Below are 22,412 nucleotides of genomic sequence, written 5' to 3' on the forward strand. Positions count from 1 at the left end.
TTCTCCCCCAGCTGATCTGTCATCCCAACTAGCCACACTTTTTTTCTTAAGGTTTTATTTATTTATTCATGAGAGAGAGAGGCAGAGACAGAGAAGCAGACTCCCAGCAGTGAGCCCAATGCGGGATTGGATCCCAGGACCCGCAAACCGTGATCTGAGCCTAAGGCAGATGCTCAACTACTGAGCCACCCAGGTGCCCTGAGGCCACGCTTCTTGACCAAGTACTCTCCACCTGCAGCTTCACCACACACCCCTGGAGCCCAGCTGCCATTCTGAATGTGCCCACACAGCACCTAACCCAGCTGGCCACTGCCACCTCTCACTTGTCACCCTCTTGACCCTAACCTGCCTCATACCCTAACCTGCTCCTCTCTGGCAGCTTTATTCCTCCATAGCTTCCACTTGTTCTTCCTGATATATCCCAATTCAAGCCTTCATTCCCTAAACCAGGAATGCACCCCAACCCCCAAAGCTTCCTTCCACACCCAGTACAGCTTTGGGATCTCTCAACTCCATCTTACAAGACTTCCTAATCCTTCGCAGCCACACTCACACCAGCTTGTCCATGGATTCCTACAGTCTTGAAGTTCTGCTTCTTGATCACGTCTGCTACTCTAGGTTCAAAAGCTGGGAGCCATTCTTTCAAAGAATTTTTTCAACATTACAAAATTCCAAAATGCTTATAACAGAAATCTTAGAAAACATCAACAAGCTAACATGGACAAACAGCCATCACCCCCAAATCTATCTTAGAAGGAAACCACTTCATTCTGAAACACCCATCTCATTTTAGGTTTTATGCAAACATATTTCATGTTCCTTCCAAACATGAAAAACCGTGTGTATATTGTTCTACACCCTACATTTCTCAAGTAAAAATACAATATTCTTTGTTAAAGCCATTTTTTAAAAAATGATTGAAATCCATCAGGTCCACAGAGTATCAAGAGCAGGATCAACAAAACCTCATCGAGCCCCTGAAGCCTGCATTGCACGGCCATGTCATTATGCCACAGAGCTTAACTACATTCCCAGGTTCAAATAGCGTAGTTCTACTTAGAAATCTTTCCTGTTCCTTCGGTTGTTATCCATAGATAACAATTATTACAAAGATCCATAGACCTACTATTTCCCACTTCATTCGGCTCACTCCCTCAAACATGGATTTTTAATGTCCCACTATCTCTAACTTCCAGGCCCAACTCACTCTGCATACCTCATGTGAGCATCCTTAAACTCTGACACTGTCAGGCTAAAAGATCTATAGCCCCCAGATGTCCACACACCAGAATTCTTCTCTCTCAACTACCCCACTTCCAACAACTCTACAAAAAAAAAAAAAACACTTCAGATGGTTGGGGGAAAAAAAAGCCAAAGGCCACTGGTCTAATGACTCTTCATGAATCCTCACCAACCTCACTCACCTAGCTCTGAAGTTCTTCACGTCAAGCTGAAGCTGCCACATTGCAAAACCTTCACACCAGCCTGGGCTTCACCTCCAACACCTTCTTCCTCAATGACATGCAGGGCACTGGTTCCTCTCCTTGGTAAATAGGACGGTTACTCTCTTTCCACATAACCCAACACCCCTGTTGCCCTGGATGACTGCTAGAGCTGGTCCCCAGGGTTCCCACTAAATTTACCACTTGCCTACTTCTTTCCCAAGGTCAGAAATTCAAAAGAAAGCCAACCTTGCTACAGACACCATTTGTTGAAGGTGGCTGACACAGGCCCTACTGGTAGGCTCTGGCAGTTCAGCTCCTAGTAACACAAAGCACTGGGACTGTTAAGTGGCAGGACTCCAGGAAGTTAGGTCCCATACCCCTCCCCCATAAGGGCCCCAGACCCTATAGTTAGGTGTCTTCTGATGGCTTCACCCCCTTTTAACACCACCATCCCACATTCACATCAATACACATCTGTGCACGCACGCATGTGCGCACACACACACACACACACACACACACACACACACTACACATACAATGGTGGCAAGTGTTACTAGTACATTCCAGGCCATAACATTCTTTAAAGAGGCAGGCCTCAATCCTGGCACTGGTTGGTCCTCAATGGGACCATAACCCACCTTCTGCTGCTGTAAAAACTCTCAAAGGGTCAGACGATGCAAGACATGGATTCCTACGTACCAGGGAACTGGGCCAAGAAGATTCAACATGTGAGAATTTGAATACAGAAAAAGATCAACTTCTTGCCACCCAGTGCGCTACCTCAACTGTTCTTCAGACAAAAGCTTTCACTGAAAACAAACTCATACACACACACACACACACACACACACACACACACACACAAACACACACCTTTCGTTAGGAAATTAAGGAAACCATTCCTGTGAGTGTAAGACAGGTTTTTTATTAATTTTTCCTAAACTTGTCTGTTTATTTAATGTTTCTCTTAGTGTAAGAACGTGACCTGGAGCTTTAACAAACCAATGTGGATATTATAACCTGGATAAATGCTTGTCTGCAAACAAGTCATCAATTATCACACTCTCTGGCCTGACCTCCAAGTAAATCCAATTGGTCTTAAAGCCTGTCTAAACAGAGAGCAAGCAGACCACATCATCTTATTCTAATTTAAACTTTAAACTTCAATTTCACCCCCATCCCAACACCCATACCCTCCCCCACACAAAAAATTTTCTTAGAAGAAACGGCCATCACAGACTGAATCAGTTGCATAAGAATTGGCTTAATCCTGCAGCCAGCACGCCAAGTAGCTACTGGCCTCATTGCAGGCCAGCTGGAACTCAAAGCATGACAGGTACAGAATGGACAGACACTCTTAAGAACAGGGCCAAGTCCTGGTGCCACAAGGCTTCCATGTGTGCTCAGACATCGACATAAATACGCTTCCACCTTCCTCCTCTAAGCAGTTTTCTCTATAGCACTTCAGAACTTGGTAACACTAAAATTGTTTAGTGCAGAGATGGACAGAAACTTATCCTAAATAGGCAAAGTATCATCTTATTTCTAACATAGGCCAAAATTAACAGAGAGGCACTCTGTTACATAGATAACAATTATTACAAAGATCCAAAAGGTAACCAACAAAGCTTATAACAGTTTCTAAGGCAGGTACCAGCTATGGCCCCTAATATAGGCTTCCCTTGGAGTTTCCAATATGCTTCCCTCCTAACAACACTGCCATAAAGGGCCGTCTCAGGGAATGCTTTGGTGCACCTGACATGGGCCACACAGTAAGAATGCAGTGTTACTCAAGTCAGACACCATGTTCTTTAACACTAATTTCAGACTCATCCAGTACAATCCAGTGTATCTTAGGCTTTTGTTTTTTTGTAGATTTTTTTTGTAAGATCTGTCAGCTGTTTGACACATAAATTGGCAGGTTCATGGCAGGTATTAACACTTAACATACAAGTGATTGTGAATGAGCTAAAAAACTTTTAACTCTTGTCCTAGGACTTAAAGCTATACCTCAAATTTACACAGAACATCTCTCACCTGAATAAGCAGGCCAGGATACAAATCTTTACATCATAATTAAAAATCAATTCCTCAGCTCAATTTATCATGCCTATATCCAACAATACATCTATCCGATTCTAACTCTCCAAAGAGAAAATTATTTAGACTTGGTATTTGGGGTATTTGTGAATGTACTTTCCAGAACATACTTTCTCAGGAAGAGCCTCCAGGTCCAAAATCCTCAGTTATCAACTTGCTGCAGGTGAAGGGGTCTATTTTCCCAAGAGCAGCACATGGCATTTTTAAGAGGAGCTCCTTTATTGGGAGGCAGGGAGAAGCAGGGGTGGGAGTCTAAGTGGAGTGGAAGTGCAGCGTGAAGGAGCTCAAAGCACACCTCTCATGTTCTGCTGTTAATCCATGCCATGCCCTCAGAAAGAGAAGGACCCCAGCCCCATTCCCACACCAGGTGGGGAGCCTTCATCGCAATCTCCACAACTGATTTTTGCAGCACAATTTCAAGAGTTCCTGCCACATAGGTCACAATGAAAAGTCTGCTTAACAGCTAGTCAGAGCCTTTGCTATAGGCTCAGCTTTCCAAAACAAACTTATCCTTGTGTAAGCATGATTAAACATAAAAGGAGTGAAGCAGAAGCTCGGTAAGTAAGACTAACTGGGCTTCTAAATAGTACCATTATGAAAAAGATACAATGCACTTAATTTCTGTATCTAACTATTTAGAAGTCAAAATGCTCCATACATTACCTATATCCCCGCCCACGAAATCCCCTAAAAACTGACTAAGAAATCTCCAGTATTTGATTGCTCTAGTTGATATTTAGAACAAAGTTGACAACTTAAAGCTTTATAATAGTCTGTTTTAATATAAACAATTGTTGGAATCAATCAATGTCCATTTCAGGAAGCTTCTTGTCTGAATCCGAAGGCACAGCTGTATCTGTACCCTGCTCAGCAGCCTGAGGGCCTGGGCTGTCTCCTTGTCCGTCCACTGGTCCATTCTGCTCTGCGTTTTTTTGCTCCTCTTTTGGAGGTTCCACTTTGGGTTTGGGCTTTGAAATTATAGGGCCACAGACACTCATCAGCTCCTAGAATGGCAGAGGAGAGAAAATTGTGGGTTCTTAAAAATAACAATTTTACATGACATTTTCAACTAAACCCAAGTCCACCCACCTCCCAACTAGAAGCCAGAAACTAAGAGGCACTAATAAAGCTTCCTCCTAAGTGTCGCTTTAAGGACCATTAATAATAAATAACAAGGCTGACAAGAAAAGACTATTAAATATTCAAAGCCATAAATTACCTTAATTTTAGCTTCAATTTCTTTTGCCTTGACAACTGGATCCACAGTCAGACTCTGCTTGTTCTGCAGATTCAGTTTGTTATTCATCCACTCCATGGCCTCATTCGTGCTTTTTTCTACCTTCAGCATGTCAGCAGCATCCAAATGGTCATACTGGTCCTCCTGCAACCAGGAAACAACCAGGCAAGTGTCAGAGGATGATAGTCTCCCCAACCCAAATATTACCTAGTTCTTTGCCGCCTTTCAAAAAGGTAGTCTTTCCAAAAATGAAGCTCATTCAGCCTCACCATCCAAATGGACATTCAATTCCTTAAAAAAATTCAATAAAGAAAAAGTAACGACAATTTTTAAAACCCTCAGGAAATAGACTTAAGGGCCAAAAACTTACATAAGGGTAGCAATTAAAAGACTTCAATGGTATAAAAAGCACCAGACACACAATTTTATGTAGGTAATTTCACAAACACAACATTACAGGTCATGAGATGAGAGAGTAGAGGTTTAGGCATGCTACCTGGGAACCAAAACAATAATTAATACAATTTTTTAAAGATCTCTCAGAAGTAAATTTTTTTAAAGAATAAACAAGCCCAATTTTCTCACACTGACAAGCCATCAAGAACCTGGAGTCGAGTGGAGCAGTTAGGAACCCACAATTTGTGGAGTCAAACCTCAGGCCACACCTCACTTCCTCATAGTAACTCTAGGTGCTACTTAAAGACAATGAAGCTAAAAAAAAGTTAGAAGTTACCTGTAACTACTGACAAGACTACCTACACTTCATTAAGTATTCTGGGGATTTAATTAAATAATGCATTTATGCATTGTATATCATTGTATGCATGTATGCATTGTATATGCATTGTATATCACAATGCTCAAAAGTGTTCAGTAGTTTACTGTTCAGACAGTCTAAACAAACCAAACTATATGCCTAATGTTCTCAGAAAGACCAAGATAGATGCGGTTAAGTCACTGATTAAGCACTTCACAGCAGGACAAGGAAACTGAACAATATAGCTCACTTCCTGATTCCACTTATTAAAAAGAGTAGCAAATCCCAGGGTTCTTAGTAAGATTCTATAAAATGATACACATTACACTAACATCCAAAACAAAACAGTATAATTTAAAAATGATTCTTAAAAAAGCAAAAATTGCTATGTAAATGCCTCAAAACTTAACTCTACCAAAATAACAGTAGGGAAAGAAAAAAAAAATAGATACCTTGTTTTTGAAAGAGCTGATTACTTTCATATACTGTTGGATTTGTTTCCCTAGTTCTTCAAATAATTTTGGTCTTTCTTCAGATTCCTGGAATCGCATCTTAATAGGTTGACCTAGATTCTTAACAGAAGAAAGAATGCTTAAACTATCAGAGTAGTATCATTTCTACTATTACTGAGATATACCATGGATTAAAGTACATTTTGCCTCGATGTGCTAGATGTAAAAAGTTCATTATCACTCCCCATCCCACTGAAATATATTCTAAGGCTAGATATGAAAATATACCTCTATACTATTCCTTATGGAGCCACTTCAACTTGTCACTGGAGTCAAAACACAGTAGGGAGACAACCCAAAAGGAGGTGCCTCCTGATAGAGATACACAAACCTAAATACGAAGCATACTACAAAAAAAATTTTTTGAGAACTAATCTGATGAAGCCTCTCGTTCTAACCATCAATGTATCCGACGATAATAAACAGCATAGAAATGAGTTAGATAATAATAAATAGCTCAGAAATGAGCATCAGCAAATCCAGACTGGGTGAAAATCTGACCGAAAACATCTGATCTAGTTTTTTAAATAAATCAATAAGGGAGCAGAAATGATAGAAGAACTTCACAGATTTAAGAGAGAAAGCAATAAAATGTACAGTCCTCAGGATTCTGAGTCAAACTAAAAACTAATTTATAAAACAACTGGAACTTGAAAACTGAATACTGAGTGGTGATATTAAACGTGATCTATTAAGGAGTTTTTTGAATGTGATAACAATACAGTTTAAGGTTACATTTTCTTTTAAACACATATTGAGGGACACCTGGGTGGCTCATGGTTGAGCGTCTGCCTTTGGCTCAGGGTGTGATCCCTGGATCCTGGGAGCCTGCTTCTCCTTTGCCTATGTCTTTGCCTCTGTCTGTCTTTCATGAATAAATAAAATCTTTTTAAAAATACGTATTGAAGTATTTTCAGATTAAATATAACATAAAGGACTTTCTTCAAATAACTGGGAGTGAAAAGGAGCAGAAACGAAACAAAATTAGCCATTTGCTGACTGTTGTATTTTAATGTGTTTGACATCTCCCACAATTAAAAGTAAAGCAAGAGATTCCATGAAAGGAATCTCACTGGAAGCTCTTGTTATCTTTCCAGAATGACAGGAAAACCACATGCACTGTCCTTAAGCAATTCTATTCCAGAGTTTAATTTAAGCACAATGGCCCAATTTGACAGGAAAGTAAGTAATCTACAGAAATGTGAGTTCTTCTAGCACATTTGCATCCTTCTGCAAAGGCCTCAATCTTACACCATTTTTTATATTTTTTTAATAAAGTTTTATTCATATACCATTACTTCATTTAGTCCTTACCTTGGAGGAAAGGCAATGACCCTGGACATGCACTTAAAAACTTACTGTACCAAGAAAGAACCAAGGATCTTTAGACCTTCAGCCTGACAATCTCCCAACTCAGCTACTGTGGCACACTCATTTTTTTGTACTTTTAACCCTAAGGTTTGATGATCAAGTTCTTTAAATACAAAACCAGATGCTTTCCTTTACTGAAAATCAAAGCTCTATGAACAACCCTTCCCCAGCTGTACTGCAGGTGCCTTTAGGGCAGGTTACATCTTTCTAGTCTTTCAATCTCCACACCAAGGATGCAGTCTCCTTCAGGGAAACATTTAAAAGTCTAAACTCAATTTTTTAGAAAAATAATTTTGTTAACTATAAGGTTCTAAAAATAAGAAAATGACCATAAGTGATAAAGGGTATAGTTCTTCAATCACTTTCAGCCTGTCTTCATTACTTGACATGAGACTTCCTCTCAATTTTAAGATAAATCCTTGGATATGGGGTGGGTTAGGGTTTCAGAACACCCCTGCTTTCAAGAACCATTTTTTTTATTTTTTATTATTATTTTTTTTATGGTGAAAAAATTTAGATTTAGATTTATAGCCGGCTAGACTCAGTTTAGATTATCCCAATTATGTTGGCAACATCCAAAGCATCATAGTCAGGAGCCAGTCGAACATATGCTTTCTTCTCTCCATCAGGCCTGATCAAGGTGTTGACCTTGGCCACATCAATGTCACAGAGCTTCTTCACAGCCTGTTTGATCTGGTGCTTATTGGCCTTGACATCCACAATGAACTCAAGTGTGTTGTTGTCTTCTATTTTCTTCATGGCTGACTCAGTAGTTAAAGGGAACTTGATGATGGCATAGTGATCAAGCTTGTTTCTCCTGGGGACGCTCTTTCAAGGATATTTGGGCTGCCTTCGGAGATGCAGGGTCTTGGGTCATCGGAATGTAGGTGACGTGAGGATCTTCTTTTTTTTGTGACTGTGCACGCCTCTCAGCACTGCTTTCTTAGCTTTCAAAGCCTTTGCTTTGGCTTCGGCTTTGGGAGGGGCAGGGGCTTCCTTCTTCGCCTTCTGCACCATCTTCAAGGCACCATCTTCAAGGCACCATCTTCGTGAAAGGGATTCCCTTTTTTTTTTTTTTTGTTAAAGCACTCAGAAGAAGCGCTCTCCATCCTCCTGCTTTATTTAAGTAAGCTCTAGGCCCAACCTTGGGCTTCAATTCACTATCCCAACATCAAGAGTCCTATGCTCCACTGACTGAGCCAGCCAGGCACCCCCAAGAATCGCTTACTTTTAATTCCGCCAATTTATCGACATAAACTTGCTTTGGCTGGTCTTCTCCATCCTCATATAACCAATTTTCAGTATCTTCCAGTTTCAAGGTAAAACTGTTACGATCCTAAATATGAAGAAAATATTATGATTAAGTCAATCAAAAATCAACTGATTGACCAGTGAAGTCACAGGCAAAGACTGCAATATCTGAATTTGCTTTAAAGTACAGGGCAGGGGGCTGCAGGGGGTTGGGGGGCAAGGGTGGACGAGTGACACAGACAAAAATGGCAATGTTGTTTTGCTTGCTATCTACAGATGATTTTATCATGCTCTCTGCTGTAGGGGATAGGTTTAAAATTCTGGATACATCCAGATATTTGAAAATTTCAGAAATAAAAACTGCATTTAAAAATATGTAAGCTATTAAAAAAGTAAAATGTTAAAAAATGTAACCTATATAACTAAAATACTGTATTGTCTATTTGAAAGCTTATAATAGGGCAGCCTGGGTGGCTCAGCGATTTAGCACCACCTTCAGCCCAGGACCTAATCCTGGAGACCCGGGGTAGAGTCCCATGTCGGGCTCCCTGCATGGAGCCTGCTTCTCCCTCTGCCTGTGTCTCTACCTCTCTGTCTCTCTGTTTCTAATAAATAAATAAAATCTTTAAAAAAAAATAAAGAAAGCTTATAATAAGTAGCTCTTAAAAGTTCTCTTCACAAGAAAAAAGAACTTTTATAACTATGTATAGAGATAGATGTTTAACTAGACTTACATGATCATTTCATAACATATATAAATATCATTATGTTGTACTCCCGAAAATAATATGTCAATTATACCTCTATTTTTTTAAAAAAGTGAATTAAAATACAGTAAACAGGAGAGAAGAGTGATGGCTGACTTAAAGAAAAATCAGTAAATAAAAGCATGGGAATGTATCAAAAAGCAATGCGTTTAAAAAAAAAATTATGCATGAAGACAAGCCTTTGGGAAAGACTGGACTAACAGAAATATAAAAATTTTTCCCCAAAAAAGGACATCTTTAATATCTGTGTATCTACAACTGCCAGTAAATAAGCCTACCACATTTAAGGTTAATCCCAGAAGACACCTAGTAGGTAGGCACATACTTACATCTTCACTCACAAACTTCTCGTACTCCCCACTAAGCTTGTCTCTCATCTCGTACACATATTCTTCCACTGCATTCTTGGCATCATTCCTCTCCTTCTCCAGTTTATCCTGCATGATCATCTTACCCTGAGAACAGTACAAATTAGATATTCAGACAACTGACACAATGTCCTCTTAAATATTAAGTACTGTAATTATAAAAGTGAAGAATCCTTCTTCTCCAAATCCTCTTAGTTCTGAGAATCATCCAAGAAAGGAGATGTGAAAGTATTAGTCTTCAGTAAATTATGAAGCTCAACTGTGAGTTCTGTAGATGTGCACAGAAAAAAAAAAAAACAGTAATAGAAATATCAAGATTTAGACACTCAAAAGCAAAAATAAGGAAAAGAACTTAGGAGAACTTTAAGAAACAATTAGCTCAATGTCACAAAGTAGTATATTCTGCTGTAGGATTACTCTGCAATACCATGAAAAGAAAACTGATGCACATAGTATAAATGTTACAGTTCTATAAAATAAATCTAAGATCCAAGGGATACATGATAAAAAGAAAACCTCCAAGACAATAATTAATTCAGCAATTTGTGTACCAGGGTGCCAAGCCTTGCATCACTCACCATAACAAGAGCTCAATATTGACTAGCAATAGAAGGAATAAATAGAACAGCACTACCACTAATGCTTCCATTTCTCCTACTGATCAACGTCTATGACCCACCACTTCAAACATCCTGAGCTCCCAAGTGAACATACACACAAAACCCCAATATGAACAATACCACCCCTAAACCAAAGATATAATGTCAAAGATCTCTTCAAAGAGCTTCTAGCTATAGAGACATATTACCATTAAAGAATTCTGGCATCACACGGTATTTGCCCTTGCAGTACCCAAAAATCTAAAATTATTGCCTTCAACTCCAAACAACTGAAAATGCATAGAAGCCTCTAGACCAAGAATTTCAATGCTAAGGCCACATTGATCAGTTAGCTTATTATCCTAAGAGACCTGAAATAACCACCTCATTTTCAATGTACAAGTTGAGCATCTCTCTGTCTATCTGCCACAACAGCTGATTCTCAATTGGCAGGTCCACAGTACTGGTCTTCACTTTTGCCTTCTTGGCTTGAGGTGGTTGGTCCATCTTTTTATCTTTTGATGCAGCTTGAGAGGTCTAAAATAACAAGAAATCATTATTAACACACACATATGCAGACGATCTTAAACTTCTAAATGGGTCAGGTTTCAAGAGCCCTTTTTGCTTTTTTTCATTTTTCTCTAATGATCTAAATAACCTGAAATGACTACTTATAATATCTAGAAAGCTAAAAAAACATAAATATTATATGAATAGTCAAATCCAGAGACTGTGAACTGGTGCAGCCACTCTGGAAAACTGTGTGGAGGTTCCTCAAAGAGTTAAAAAAATAGATCTGCCCTACAACCCAGCAATTGGCACTGCTGGGGATTTACCCCAAAGATACAGATGCAATGAAACGCTGGGACACCTGCACCCCCCCATGTTTATAGCAACAATGTCTACAATAGCCAAACTGTGGAAGGAGCCTCGGTGTCCATCGAAAGATGAATGGATAAAAGAAGATGTAGTTTATGTATACAATGGAATATTACTCAGCCATTAGAAACAACAAATACCCACCATTTGCTTCGACGTGGATGGAACTGGAGGGTATTATGCTGAGTGAAATAAATCAATCAGAGAAGGACAAACATTATATGGTCTCATTCATTTGGGGAATATAAAAAATAGTGAAAGGGAATAAAGGGGAAAGGAGAAAAAATGAGTGGGAAATATCAGAAAGGGAGACAGAACATGAAAGACTCCTAACTCTGGGAAACGAACTAGGGGTGGTGGAAGGGGAGGTGGGTGGGGGGTGGGGGTGACTGGGTGACAGGCACTGACAGGGGCACTTGATGGGATGAGCACTGGGTGTAATTCTATATGTTGGCAAATTGAACACCAATAAAAAATAAATTTATAAAAAAAAAAAAAAAACAAATCCAGATACAGAAAGTAATGTTGGGTGCCAGGGGTGGGGGAAAGGAAGATGCGGGAATGGGGAGTTGCTGTCTAATGGGTAGAGTATCCATTGGCAAGATAAAGTTCAGAAGACTGCCTATACCACAACGTGAATATACTTACTACTACTGCACTGTGTATACACACACACACACACACACACACACACACACACACGACCTCTCCTAATCCCACCATCTGCACATCACTATTAAATCTTTTCCAATTTTCATCCATTCATCTAAACATACATATGTGCATATGAAATTAGAAGGTCAAGGGTATGAAATTTTTATAGTTCAGAAACACATTACCATTATGATTTCCAGACTGTATCAACCTGCCATTGTCATGGAAGGTGAAGCAGACCATTCATTCACCATGCCCCGGCCACAGACCAGTATTTGTATACCATCATCTATTGTTTTCTCTGGGTCAATAACCTTTTCTTACACACTTATCAACAATACTTCTTCACATTATCTCATCATAATTAAACCAATATCTTAATATTTTAATTATTTTTTCCCTCAACTAATGGGATTTCCTAGTTTATTCCAATTTTATATTACTTATCTATCTGTACAAGTTGAATGTATCAGTCCTCCTTTGTGATTACTTTCATTGCTTTCATGCTTTCAAAGCCCTGCATGATCCCCAGACTGGAAAGATAATTCATTCCAGTTGTTTGTTTTCTACTTAACTTTCAAACTCATCTGGAACTCAATGTGCTGCTCTACGACATGAGGTACAATTTCAAAGTCATTTCTCCACCTCCTATCCAAGTTGTTAGTTTCTAAAATTTATTTAGCATTAAAAAAAAAAAATCAAGTAAGATTTATTTAGCATTTCTATTTCACTACATACTAGCAAAGGCACAGTTCTCAAGCCACCTCATTGAAGAAGCCTAAGTAAAAACCACCTCCCTAAAATCTCCCACAGCCCCACAACATATGGTAGGGGGAAGCAGCTCTCCTTCCTCCTCACCAGCTCTCCACATACACATCAAGTATGTTTTCTCTCACCCTGCTGCCCTCAACCACAACATGAAGGTTTTTACCCTGAAAAAGGCCTTTCCTTTTCCTCTCCCCATTATTTTTTTTTATGATTATTTGCACAGCCAAAGCCAAGTAATTAAAATTTATTAACTGATATGAAAATGAGTTAACAGGGCAGCCCAGGTGGCTCAACGGCTTAGCACTGCCTTCGGCCCAGGGTGTGATCCTGGGGTCCCAGGATCAAGTCCGGCGTCAGACTCCCTACATGGAGTCTGCTTCTCCCTCTGTCTGTATCTCTGCCTCTGTGTGTGTGTGTCTCTCATGAATAAATAAATAAAATCTAAAAAAAAAAAAAAAAAGGAAAATGAGTTAACAGACTAAAGCCACCTACAGGCTCTGCCAAACCTTTTTAAATGCCACAATCAGAAATACCTCACCAAGTGAGACTATATTGCAATGTCATAATGTGAAAGAGAACAGGTTTTCAATACTGACGCCAAACTTAAACATGAAAACTTGGAAGTCAGAATTAAGAAACAGAATTGTTGGGGTGCCTGGTGGCTCAGCAGTTAAGTATCTGCCTTTGGCTCAGGTCATTATCCCAGAATCCCTGCTCAGTGGGGAGTCTACTTCTCCCTCTCCTTCTGCCCCTCCCCACTGCTCATGCGCTCCTCTCCCTCTTATAAATAAATAAAATCTTAAAAAAAAAAAAAGAACAGGACTGTAAAGGATTCAAAAATGTTAGGTATTCATTTAAATAACTACTTGGGATAAATATACTATTTATACTATTTACAAAATACATTTAAATACTTTTATTTTAAAACACTATCTTTAAACGAAAGTGTCAAAGAGGCAACAATATTTGAAAACATTTTGTCTCATTTATCAGTAAAGAATAAATTATGGATAGGATGACTATTAGTAACAGTCACTCAGGAACCAACATGAACCAATCAATAGCCTAGTAAAACTACAGTTTATGAGTGCATTCTTCCCACATACTAAAGGGACTAGAGTTCAAAGTTCTTGTCAAATATACTTTCCAAACCCACTACAAAATCTTGCTGAAAAACTTCAGATATGGGGGCACCTGGGTGGCTCAGTCGGTTAAGCAGTTAGACATCTGCCTTCAGCTCAGATCATTATCCCAGGATCTTGGGACTGAGTCCTGCATCCGGCTCCTTGATCAATGGGGAGCCTGCTTCCCCCCTCCCCGTTTGTGCTCTGTTGCTCTCTCTCTCTCAAGTAAATAAATAAAATCTTTAAATAAAATGGAAAGTAAATTAAAAAAAAAAAAAAAACTTCAGATATATTAAGAATTCCTAATACGGTTGACCCTTAAATAAAACAGGTTTGAACTGCACAGGACCATGTATATACAGTTTTGTTAAGTAACAGTACAATGCTATAAATGTATTTTCTCTGCTTTATGATTTTATTAGTAACATTTTCTTTTCTCTAGCTTACCTTACAATAAGAACATAGCATTTAATACTGAAGAGGAGTTAATCAACTATCTTATTCTGATCAACAGAATAGGCCATAGTGAAGTTTTTAAGGAGTCAAAACTTATATATGCAGATTTCCTACTGCATAAGGGTCAGCACCCCTAACCTGCACATTGTTCAAGGGTCAACAATATAACTACCCTCTAAGACACAGTATCTGTCTGTGAAGAGATTACAAATCCTACTCTAAAACACAACTTGTACCTCCATTTCTTCAGACTCTGCCTTATTTTCTGCTGGCGTCTGCTGTTGCTGCTCTTCAGCATGAGGTTCCTCCTGGTCCACTTGCATCTTCTGAAATACAGGTCACGTCAAATTTCGAAACCAGGTAATACTAACAAAAGACTAAGCAACCCTCGTGGAACATTGGCAAAATTATATGGTATCAAACTCCTGATCAATTACCAGCCATTAGAATACCCAGACTTATATTCCAGCTATGACATATACATTACCTACTAACAGGGAAGTTTTCCTCTCTGGATCTTAGTTAATAAATCTGTACAATGGAGTAAACACTTGCCCTACCCCACCTGTATGCAAACAAGAATGGCTGTAGATCTACTTTGTAAACCACAGGAATACTCATCTTATGGACTAAGACAATATTTAACACAATGTTTCTGAAAAGTGCAGGATTCCTTGTAGTAAACTTCTCTCAGAAGTCTCAGCATTTTCAAGCAGTTTTTAAAATTAGTCTTTTCATCCTCGTAAGTACAACCATTGTCCATTAAGGGAGGTGAACACCTTGAGAATTCTGTTCAAAGAACAAAGATTGGGGATGCCTGTGTGCCTCAGTCATTTGACTTGGTTTCACCTTACATCGTGATCTCAGGGTCATGAGACTGAGCTCATGTCTGGCTCCCCGCTCAGTAGGGATTGTACGTGAAGATTCTCTCTTCTTCTGTGACTCCCTCTACTCACAAGCATAGGTGTGCGCTTTCTCTTAAATAAATCTTAAGACAAAAAAACGAAGCCTAACAATGACAAGGGAAAAAGTTTGTGGAGACCTGAATCATGGGCTCTCAAAGTTTGCAGCACATTAGAATGACCTCAGAAGCTTCTAAAAGGGATACCTGGGCTGTAACCCAGACCAACTCAAGATCTCTGGAGACTCAAAACATTTATAGTTTCATAAAACTTGATTTTGATGCACCAAAAGGATGACACCCAGGGCTTGATTCCAATAAATAAATGAGTGTAAAATCAACTTATGAAAATTTAAAAAATTTAAAAAAAAGAAAATAATCAACCAAGACTCAAAGCATTCTTCAATAATGAGAATCAAAAACAACTCAACTTGAGAAGTACATGGGGTCTGAAAGTAGAAGCCAAACTACATTCCATCTCTATTAGAAAGACTGCATAAAGCCTCCTGCTATTTCACCAACATTGGGATAAAGGGACACAACGCAAACCCATTCTCATCAGCTCTGTCACAAGGTTCCTCCCTTGTCACCTAATCAAGTTGTTACAATTTGACAAGTCATCTCTACACCATCATAAATGGTTTAAAATGGTACAAAATATCCAGATTACCTCTTCCTCCTTTGCATTCTGATCTGTTTCCATCGGTTCCTCGTTTTCCTCAAACTTGAGCACTTCCACTAGAGACGCGCTGGACACACTGAAGATGCCATGGACATTTACTCGAACCTTGACTTTCACTTTTGAACTGGAGCCATCAGATTGAGGAGTAACTTTCTGAACTAAAAACTGAGCTAGGAACATATGAAGCAAAAGAGAACATATAACCTGAGAGGACTAATTTAAAAATGAATGTATGCCCACATTGCCAGGTTATGCCCATTTCTCAGTGACAGGTCAGTAACATGACACTTAAAGAGAAGTACTCTTACAATCCTAAATCATCAGATTTCTCCTCCTTCTCTCATAAATACTCAAACTCTTAGTACCTTGTCCCAATTAAGGTCTCAAACATCTCCTAACTCTCCAAACATTTCCTTACCTCTGGTCCCTTATTCTAATTCATCTTTATATGCCACTGCCAGTTAAGTTCCTTTTTTTTTTTTTGCCAGTTAAGTTCCTAAACCTAGGTCACTTCTCTACTGGAAAAAACAAAAAACAAAAAACCCAGTGATTCCACACTGCTTCTGTCATTTATCAAGAAATTGCCATACACTGAGTCAGTTACTGTATCAGAGTCTTACTTATGTTTTTAATTCACAAAACTGCAAAATTTGAATTATCATTCTTATTCCTGCTTTACAAATGAGGAAAACAAAGTGGGTTAACTTTCCCACAGTGTCCAAGTGCCATTCAAGATATTCCTAATACTTTACTCATGTATTCTAAAATCCGTAATGATCATGCAATTCCAGTACCTCCCCTCATCTGGTAGAATTTCCAGATTTTAAGAGTTTCTGAGGGTCTATGAAGACTCTAGCCAACATGACATAACAACTGTCTAAGGATTTTCTGTGTACATCTGATAAAACTCTGTGTTAGGGTCAAAATGGAGTTTAACTCCTTTGCAGTATCTGTGTACTATCACATTATGTACAAGGTATACCCACTATATGTATTAACCAAGAAATACTGCTCACACAACAGGAGATCCACTTAAATAATAAATACCCTACTAGTACTAAACTGGTCACAAGACTGAAAGAGACTTTTTGTGTGTGATTTAAAATGCCAAATTTCAGAATATTATACTTGCTCTGCTCTCCCAGTTCTCCCAAGTACATAATGTTTCTTTCTTTTTTTTTTTTTTAAGTTCCCAACTCTACTTACCTATAGCAGGATCTGGATAAGGCAAGTCTTGTGGAGAGCTATAATAGGCCTCAAGAGTAAAAGGTTCCTTTCTATAAAATGTGAGTACTTTAGAGAAAGGAGCAGAATGATTTTTTGTAAAGACTTCACAGTCACTAGATGGAGGAAAAAGACAAAAATCACACAATTAATATATTCCTCAACACTTACCAATTGATTCTACATTTGTAATTATTGCATGGCTCTAGTTATTACTCTTCTCATGCTCTCTCATCTGGCATCATTTCCAGGATATAATAGGTTCCAAGGAAAAAAAACTTATATGTATCTCTAAAACTATATATGAAATCAGTTTTAAGAAAAGAAATATAAATATTCAGTAAGTACGTAAAAGGCACCAAATACTTCAGCAGGATCAATTATAGTAAACTAAGAACACAAATTTATTCAAGACTAAAGTAAGGCATCACTTTGCTTCATGCACTGTAATGAAATGTTACAAATCTGTAGAAGTTGAAATAAAAGACACTATTTTACTCAGACTTAACACTAAGTTAACTGTTAAGTATAAAAATAATAAATTTGGGACGCCTGAGTGGCTCAGCGGTTGAGCATCCGCCTTCAGCCCATGGTGTGATCCTGGAGACCCAGGATCGAGTCCCACGTCCGGCTCCCTGCAGGGAACCTGCTTCTCCCCTCTGCCTCTGTCTCTGTCTCTGCCTCTCTGTGTCTCTCTCATGAATAAATAAAACCTTTAAAATAATAATAATAATAATAATAATAATAATAATAATAATAATAAATGTTATTACCTTGACCCTTCTTCAGCAGGAGAATTCCATCTCAGAGATATTGAATACGGTACTACATCAGTTATAGAAAATTCTCTGACTTTGAAAGCAGGTGATAAGATTGCACACTACAATAATAATTTTTAAAAATTCCATTATGACAAGTACAGACATTATGAACTGTTACTATGAGACCTATAAATAATGACTTCAAAAAACCATCAATAGTTTTTAAGTATTTACATTAATAATTTAATGATGTTTAAGTAAGCAGTTTTAAAAACTTCTATCATATGTCAAGTTAACTATTATCTAGCCATTACTTATCATTTTTCCATTAACCCGAAACCTTTATTTAACTGATGTACAATCCTACTTCATATATATATGATAATATGCCAAATTCTAATATTATTTCAGGCTTAACTATGTTTCTAGTAAATTAATTCAGCTCATCGCATGTTACAGAGTACAATTCCATTTATCAACACTACCTATAAATCCATTGTAAACTAAAATTTTAGAATCTTACACCTAGAGATCATCTTGAGCTAACCTCAGAGTATAAGCTAGTTACAGACAAAGCAATGCCTTCTTGGTAATGACCTATAAATGGATGGTTACCTGTGAAAGAAAGCTCACCTGCAATGCACAGCCTCTAGTGACAGCTTCATCAGCATTTAGTGTTGTACTAAGTTCTTTACCAAAAAATTTGCTGATCTTCTCTTTCACTGCAGGGATTCGTGTCGCGCCACCAACTATCTCCACTGCATAAATATCTTCTTTCCTTAACTCTATTTTAAAATGGTTAGAATAGACATTGAAATTAAAACAATCTCTAAATTAATATTTTACAATAAAAGAACATAACATTAACACAACAAAATTAACATAGATTTGTAACAAAACCCCCCACTTTCACCCCCTCACCACCACCACCCATACACACACATACACACACACAGGTGGCCTCAGAAAACAAGGAGGTATGTTTTGATGCACCAAGGAGCAGGGGCAGTTGTGGCACGATATTGGGACTTAGGAGGACAGTGCCATGAATACTAAATATCCTGCAGCATAAAAACCCTGTCATCTCTGAAACAGTCCCACACAAAAAATTGTTAAAACATCAATAGTTAAGCTAGCCACAAAGAAAATAAGAGGGCCTTGAAATACTGAGTTACCACTAACATGGCATGATTCAAATCCCAAGAAGCCACATCAGCACTCCATCCAGAGCATAGATATAGTACAGATTATGAACTAGGGTGCAGCCTCCTCCTAAGATAAGTAAAGAAGGTGCACATCAAAGCTCTTCTCTCACTCATAAAATACTCTTAACACCACCTGGTTTCCGGGCGACATTTTATGCAACCAATACTGCTGATGTGTTGAGAAGGGCTATTTAAAGAAATGGGCCATACCAGTATGGAAGAACATGCCAGTTTGCCATAACCACTCTGATTTAAGAGCTGACCTTTGTCAAGATGACAGTACATCTTAACACTCTGAAATACTTAACAACCAACATAACAGTGAACTCCCAAGTAAAAGTATGCTGATGGTTTTAGGAAAATTAGTGACACGTTCCTAAATCAAACTTCTACTTTTAGCTAGAAGGAAAATTAAAGCATCCTGTTAAAATAACTATGTGGTTATCACATCCTCCCTTGGCTGTATTTCTCAGTCAGCAAAATATTCACAGAAAAGCATGTACAACTACTACAGGCAGCAATGCAAAAGACAATTTTTACCACTATCAAATAAATGAGATGTTTATATTCATCTTTGAATCCAAATTAGCTTTCTTGAGAAAAGTATTAGATTTCCCTGGACACCATTATCAAAAGGGGTGAGGCTGGGGGTGATCCAGAGGAAAGACAGACATAAAAAGAAACTTAATATAGCAATGAAGTAGTAGTTTATACAAGGAAAATTTGTATACCTTAAAAAAAAAAAAGTAATAAACAATGTGTTCCAAAGAGCCTTGATTATAACAAACAATTCAGTCACAGTAGTACTTACTGGCTTGTTCCAAAACACTACGAAGTGGTGGCTCCACTCTGGCTAAGAGATCATCGCACATCTCCAGAAATTTGCCCCTATGAAAAACACAGCAATAGATTTAAATCACATTCCACTTTTAAGTGGGGGGAATAAATAGCTATAATCAAAAAGGCAGATAATAACAAGTACTGGCAAAGATGTAGAGAAACTGGATGCCTCGTACATTCCTGGTAAGAATATAAAATGGCGTGGCCACTTTGGAAAAGAACTTGGGAATTCCTCAAAATGTTAAACATAGTGTTACCATATGACCCAGTGACTGCACTCTAGGTATATAACCAAAAGTGAAAACGTATGTCTACACAAAAACTTCCACATAAATGTTCTTCATAGCAGCATTACTTACAACAGCCAAAAAAGTGGAAAAAAATCCTAACGTCCATCAAATAACATTCAGGAATAAAAAGGAATAAATACATTAAGAGAAACTGATACATGTTAAAACATGGATAAACTTTTTAAAAATTGTACAAGGTGAAAGCAGTCAACCAAAAAAAGAACATATATTATATGACTCCATTTATATGAAATATTCAGAAGTAAATCCCAAGAGACAAAAAGTAGATTAATGGCTACCTAGGGCTGGAGGAGGAACAACAGATGATGAAAAGATAGCTCATGACATAATTTCTTCTTTTCCTTTTTTTTTTCTTTAAATACATTCTATTTTTTGTATCACTTTTAGGTTTATGGAAAAATAAACAGAAAGTACAGAGAATTCTCACAAACCCCTCACTTTCAGCCCTCCCCAGTTCCCCTACTAACATCTTACATTACTATAACATTTCTAACAATTGATGAGCCAATACGAGCATGTGACAGTATATATTAGAGTTCTTTAGGTTTTGACAAATGTATGTTGATAAGTAACCAGCTTGATAGTTATCACATGGAAGAGTTTCAGTGCCCTAAAAATCCTGTGGTTTACCTATTCATCCCTCACTTCCCCTGAACCCCTGGCTAACCACTGATGTTTTCACGGTCTCCATAGATCTGTCTTTTCCAGAATCTTTTATCATTGAAATCAAACAGTATATCACCTTTCAAAGTGGCTTATTTTGCTTAGAAGTATGTATTTGGGGTTCCTCCAAGTCTTTTTATACCTTGATAACTCATTCAGGGTTTCTTTATGAGATGATGAAAATATGCTATAATTGGGTTGTGGTGATGGTTGCCCAATTTTGTGAATATACTAAAAACCACTGATGAGACACTTTAGAAATGTGATTTTTATGAATTATATCTCTGAGGTACAAAATGTACACACCAGAATGGCAAAAATTTAAGACCACTTATACCAATATTGGTGAGGATTCAACAACTGCAACTCCTACCTGTTGGTGAGAGTTTAAAATGAGTTTTCCCTACTAGCAAAAAAAAAAAAAAAAAAAAAAAAAAAAACTGGAAAAAGCCAGTGTCCATCAGGAGGGGAAAACATTAAATGTATAATGACACAACTACTCAGCAATACATAAGAAAGAATAAATAAAAGATTAAACTAAATGAATCAAATTTTATGCTGAGCAAAAGCAGCTTTACACAAGACTGACTACACACTGTATGGCTACTTTTCTAGATGTCCAGAACAGGCAATTTTCATCTCCGATCCCTTAAGATAAAAAGTTCCCATCAGCAGCTACCCCTGGGCATGAAGACCTGGGGAAACATTTCCGGACATGATGGTCTGTCTCCTGGGACAACTGGCCAGTTGTCAAAATTCAGCAAAGGACCACTTCAAGCTTCAGTATGTCATGATATAAAAATAAAACAAAAAAACATAAAACAGTGAGTTCTGATTAATATGCATGCTTTAGAATCTGGAGAGAAGTATACAGATGGATGTCTGCAATTTATTTTGAGGTGTATCAAAAAATAAAACTGGTGGGATGGATAAATAAACACAGGATGGAGAAATGAAGAGGTATGTGATTAAACAGGTAGAATTAACGTTATAAATACAACCAATGGCATGATGAGGATGTTCACTATAAAATTATTTTGCTGCAGATTTGAAAATGTCCATCATATAAAAACAAATAGACTCCTGCAGAGAGGAGCCTAGAAATTGCCTATGGCAATAGCAGTCGTAAAAGGCTTTTAAGTTGTTTAGAAAAATAATTCCCATAACTATAAAATTCACCTATCATGTCTCTGCCTCTCTGTCTCCCATGAATAAATAAAATCTAAAAAATAATTTAAAAATAAAATTCACCTATTTAAAATATATAATTAAATGGCTTTTAATATATTCAGAGCTGTACAACCATCATCACAATTTTAAAACACTTCCATCACCATTAATCATTATTCCCTCACCTACCCCTCAGCCCTAGGCAACCACTCATGCTGGACATCCCATATAAATGGAATCATACAAAATGTATACTTTGTAACTGGTTTCTTTCATCTGGCATAAAATTTTCAAGGTTCATCCATGTTATAGCATGTATCTGTACAACATTGTTTTAACTTCCAAGTAATATTTCTTTGTATAA

General features: G+C 37.9%; 1 protein-coding gene across 1 annotated transcript in view; it reads right to left on the reverse strand.

The window, feature by feature from the left end:
- Positions 1-2,353: 2,353 nt before the first annotated feature.
- The window catches only part of HSPA4 (heat shock protein family A (Hsp70) member 4), a 49,115-nt gene continuing 29,056 nt past the window's right edge, over positions 2,354-22,412 (reverse strand). Inside the window, exons 8-19 of the mRNA XM_041761779.1 lie at positions 19,876-19,952; positions 18,493-18,644; positions 17,872-17,978; positions 17,081-17,214; positions 15,863-16,044; positions 14,528-14,617; positions 10,795-10,947; positions 9,773-9,898; positions 8,654-8,761; positions 5,995-6,114; positions 4,768-4,929; positions 2,354-4,552 (exon numbers count right to left, since the gene is read on the reverse strand). Coding sequence (XP_041617713.1) covers positions 4,349-4,552; positions 4,768-4,929; positions 5,995-6,114; positions 8,654-8,761; positions 9,773-9,898; positions 10,795-10,947; positions 14,528-14,617; positions 15,863-16,044; positions 17,081-17,214; positions 17,872-17,978; positions 18,493-18,644; positions 19,876-19,952 — 1,615 coding nt within the window. The 3' untranslated portion in view covers positions 2,354-4,348. The remainder of the gene's footprint in view (positions 4,553-4,767; positions 4,930-5,994; positions 6,115-8,653; positions 8,762-9,772; positions 9,899-10,794; positions 10,948-14,527; positions 14,618-15,862; positions 16,045-17,080; positions 17,215-17,871; positions 17,979-18,492; positions 18,645-19,875; positions 19,953-22,412) is intronic.

This window comes from Vulpes lagopus, chromosome 7, assembly GCF_018345385.1.
Source record: "Vulpes lagopus strain Blue_001 chromosome 7, ASM1834538v1, whole genome shotgun sequence".
Classification (NCBI taxonomy): domain Eukaryota; kingdom Metazoa; phylum Chordata; class Mammalia; order Carnivora; family Canidae; genus Vulpes; species Vulpes lagopus.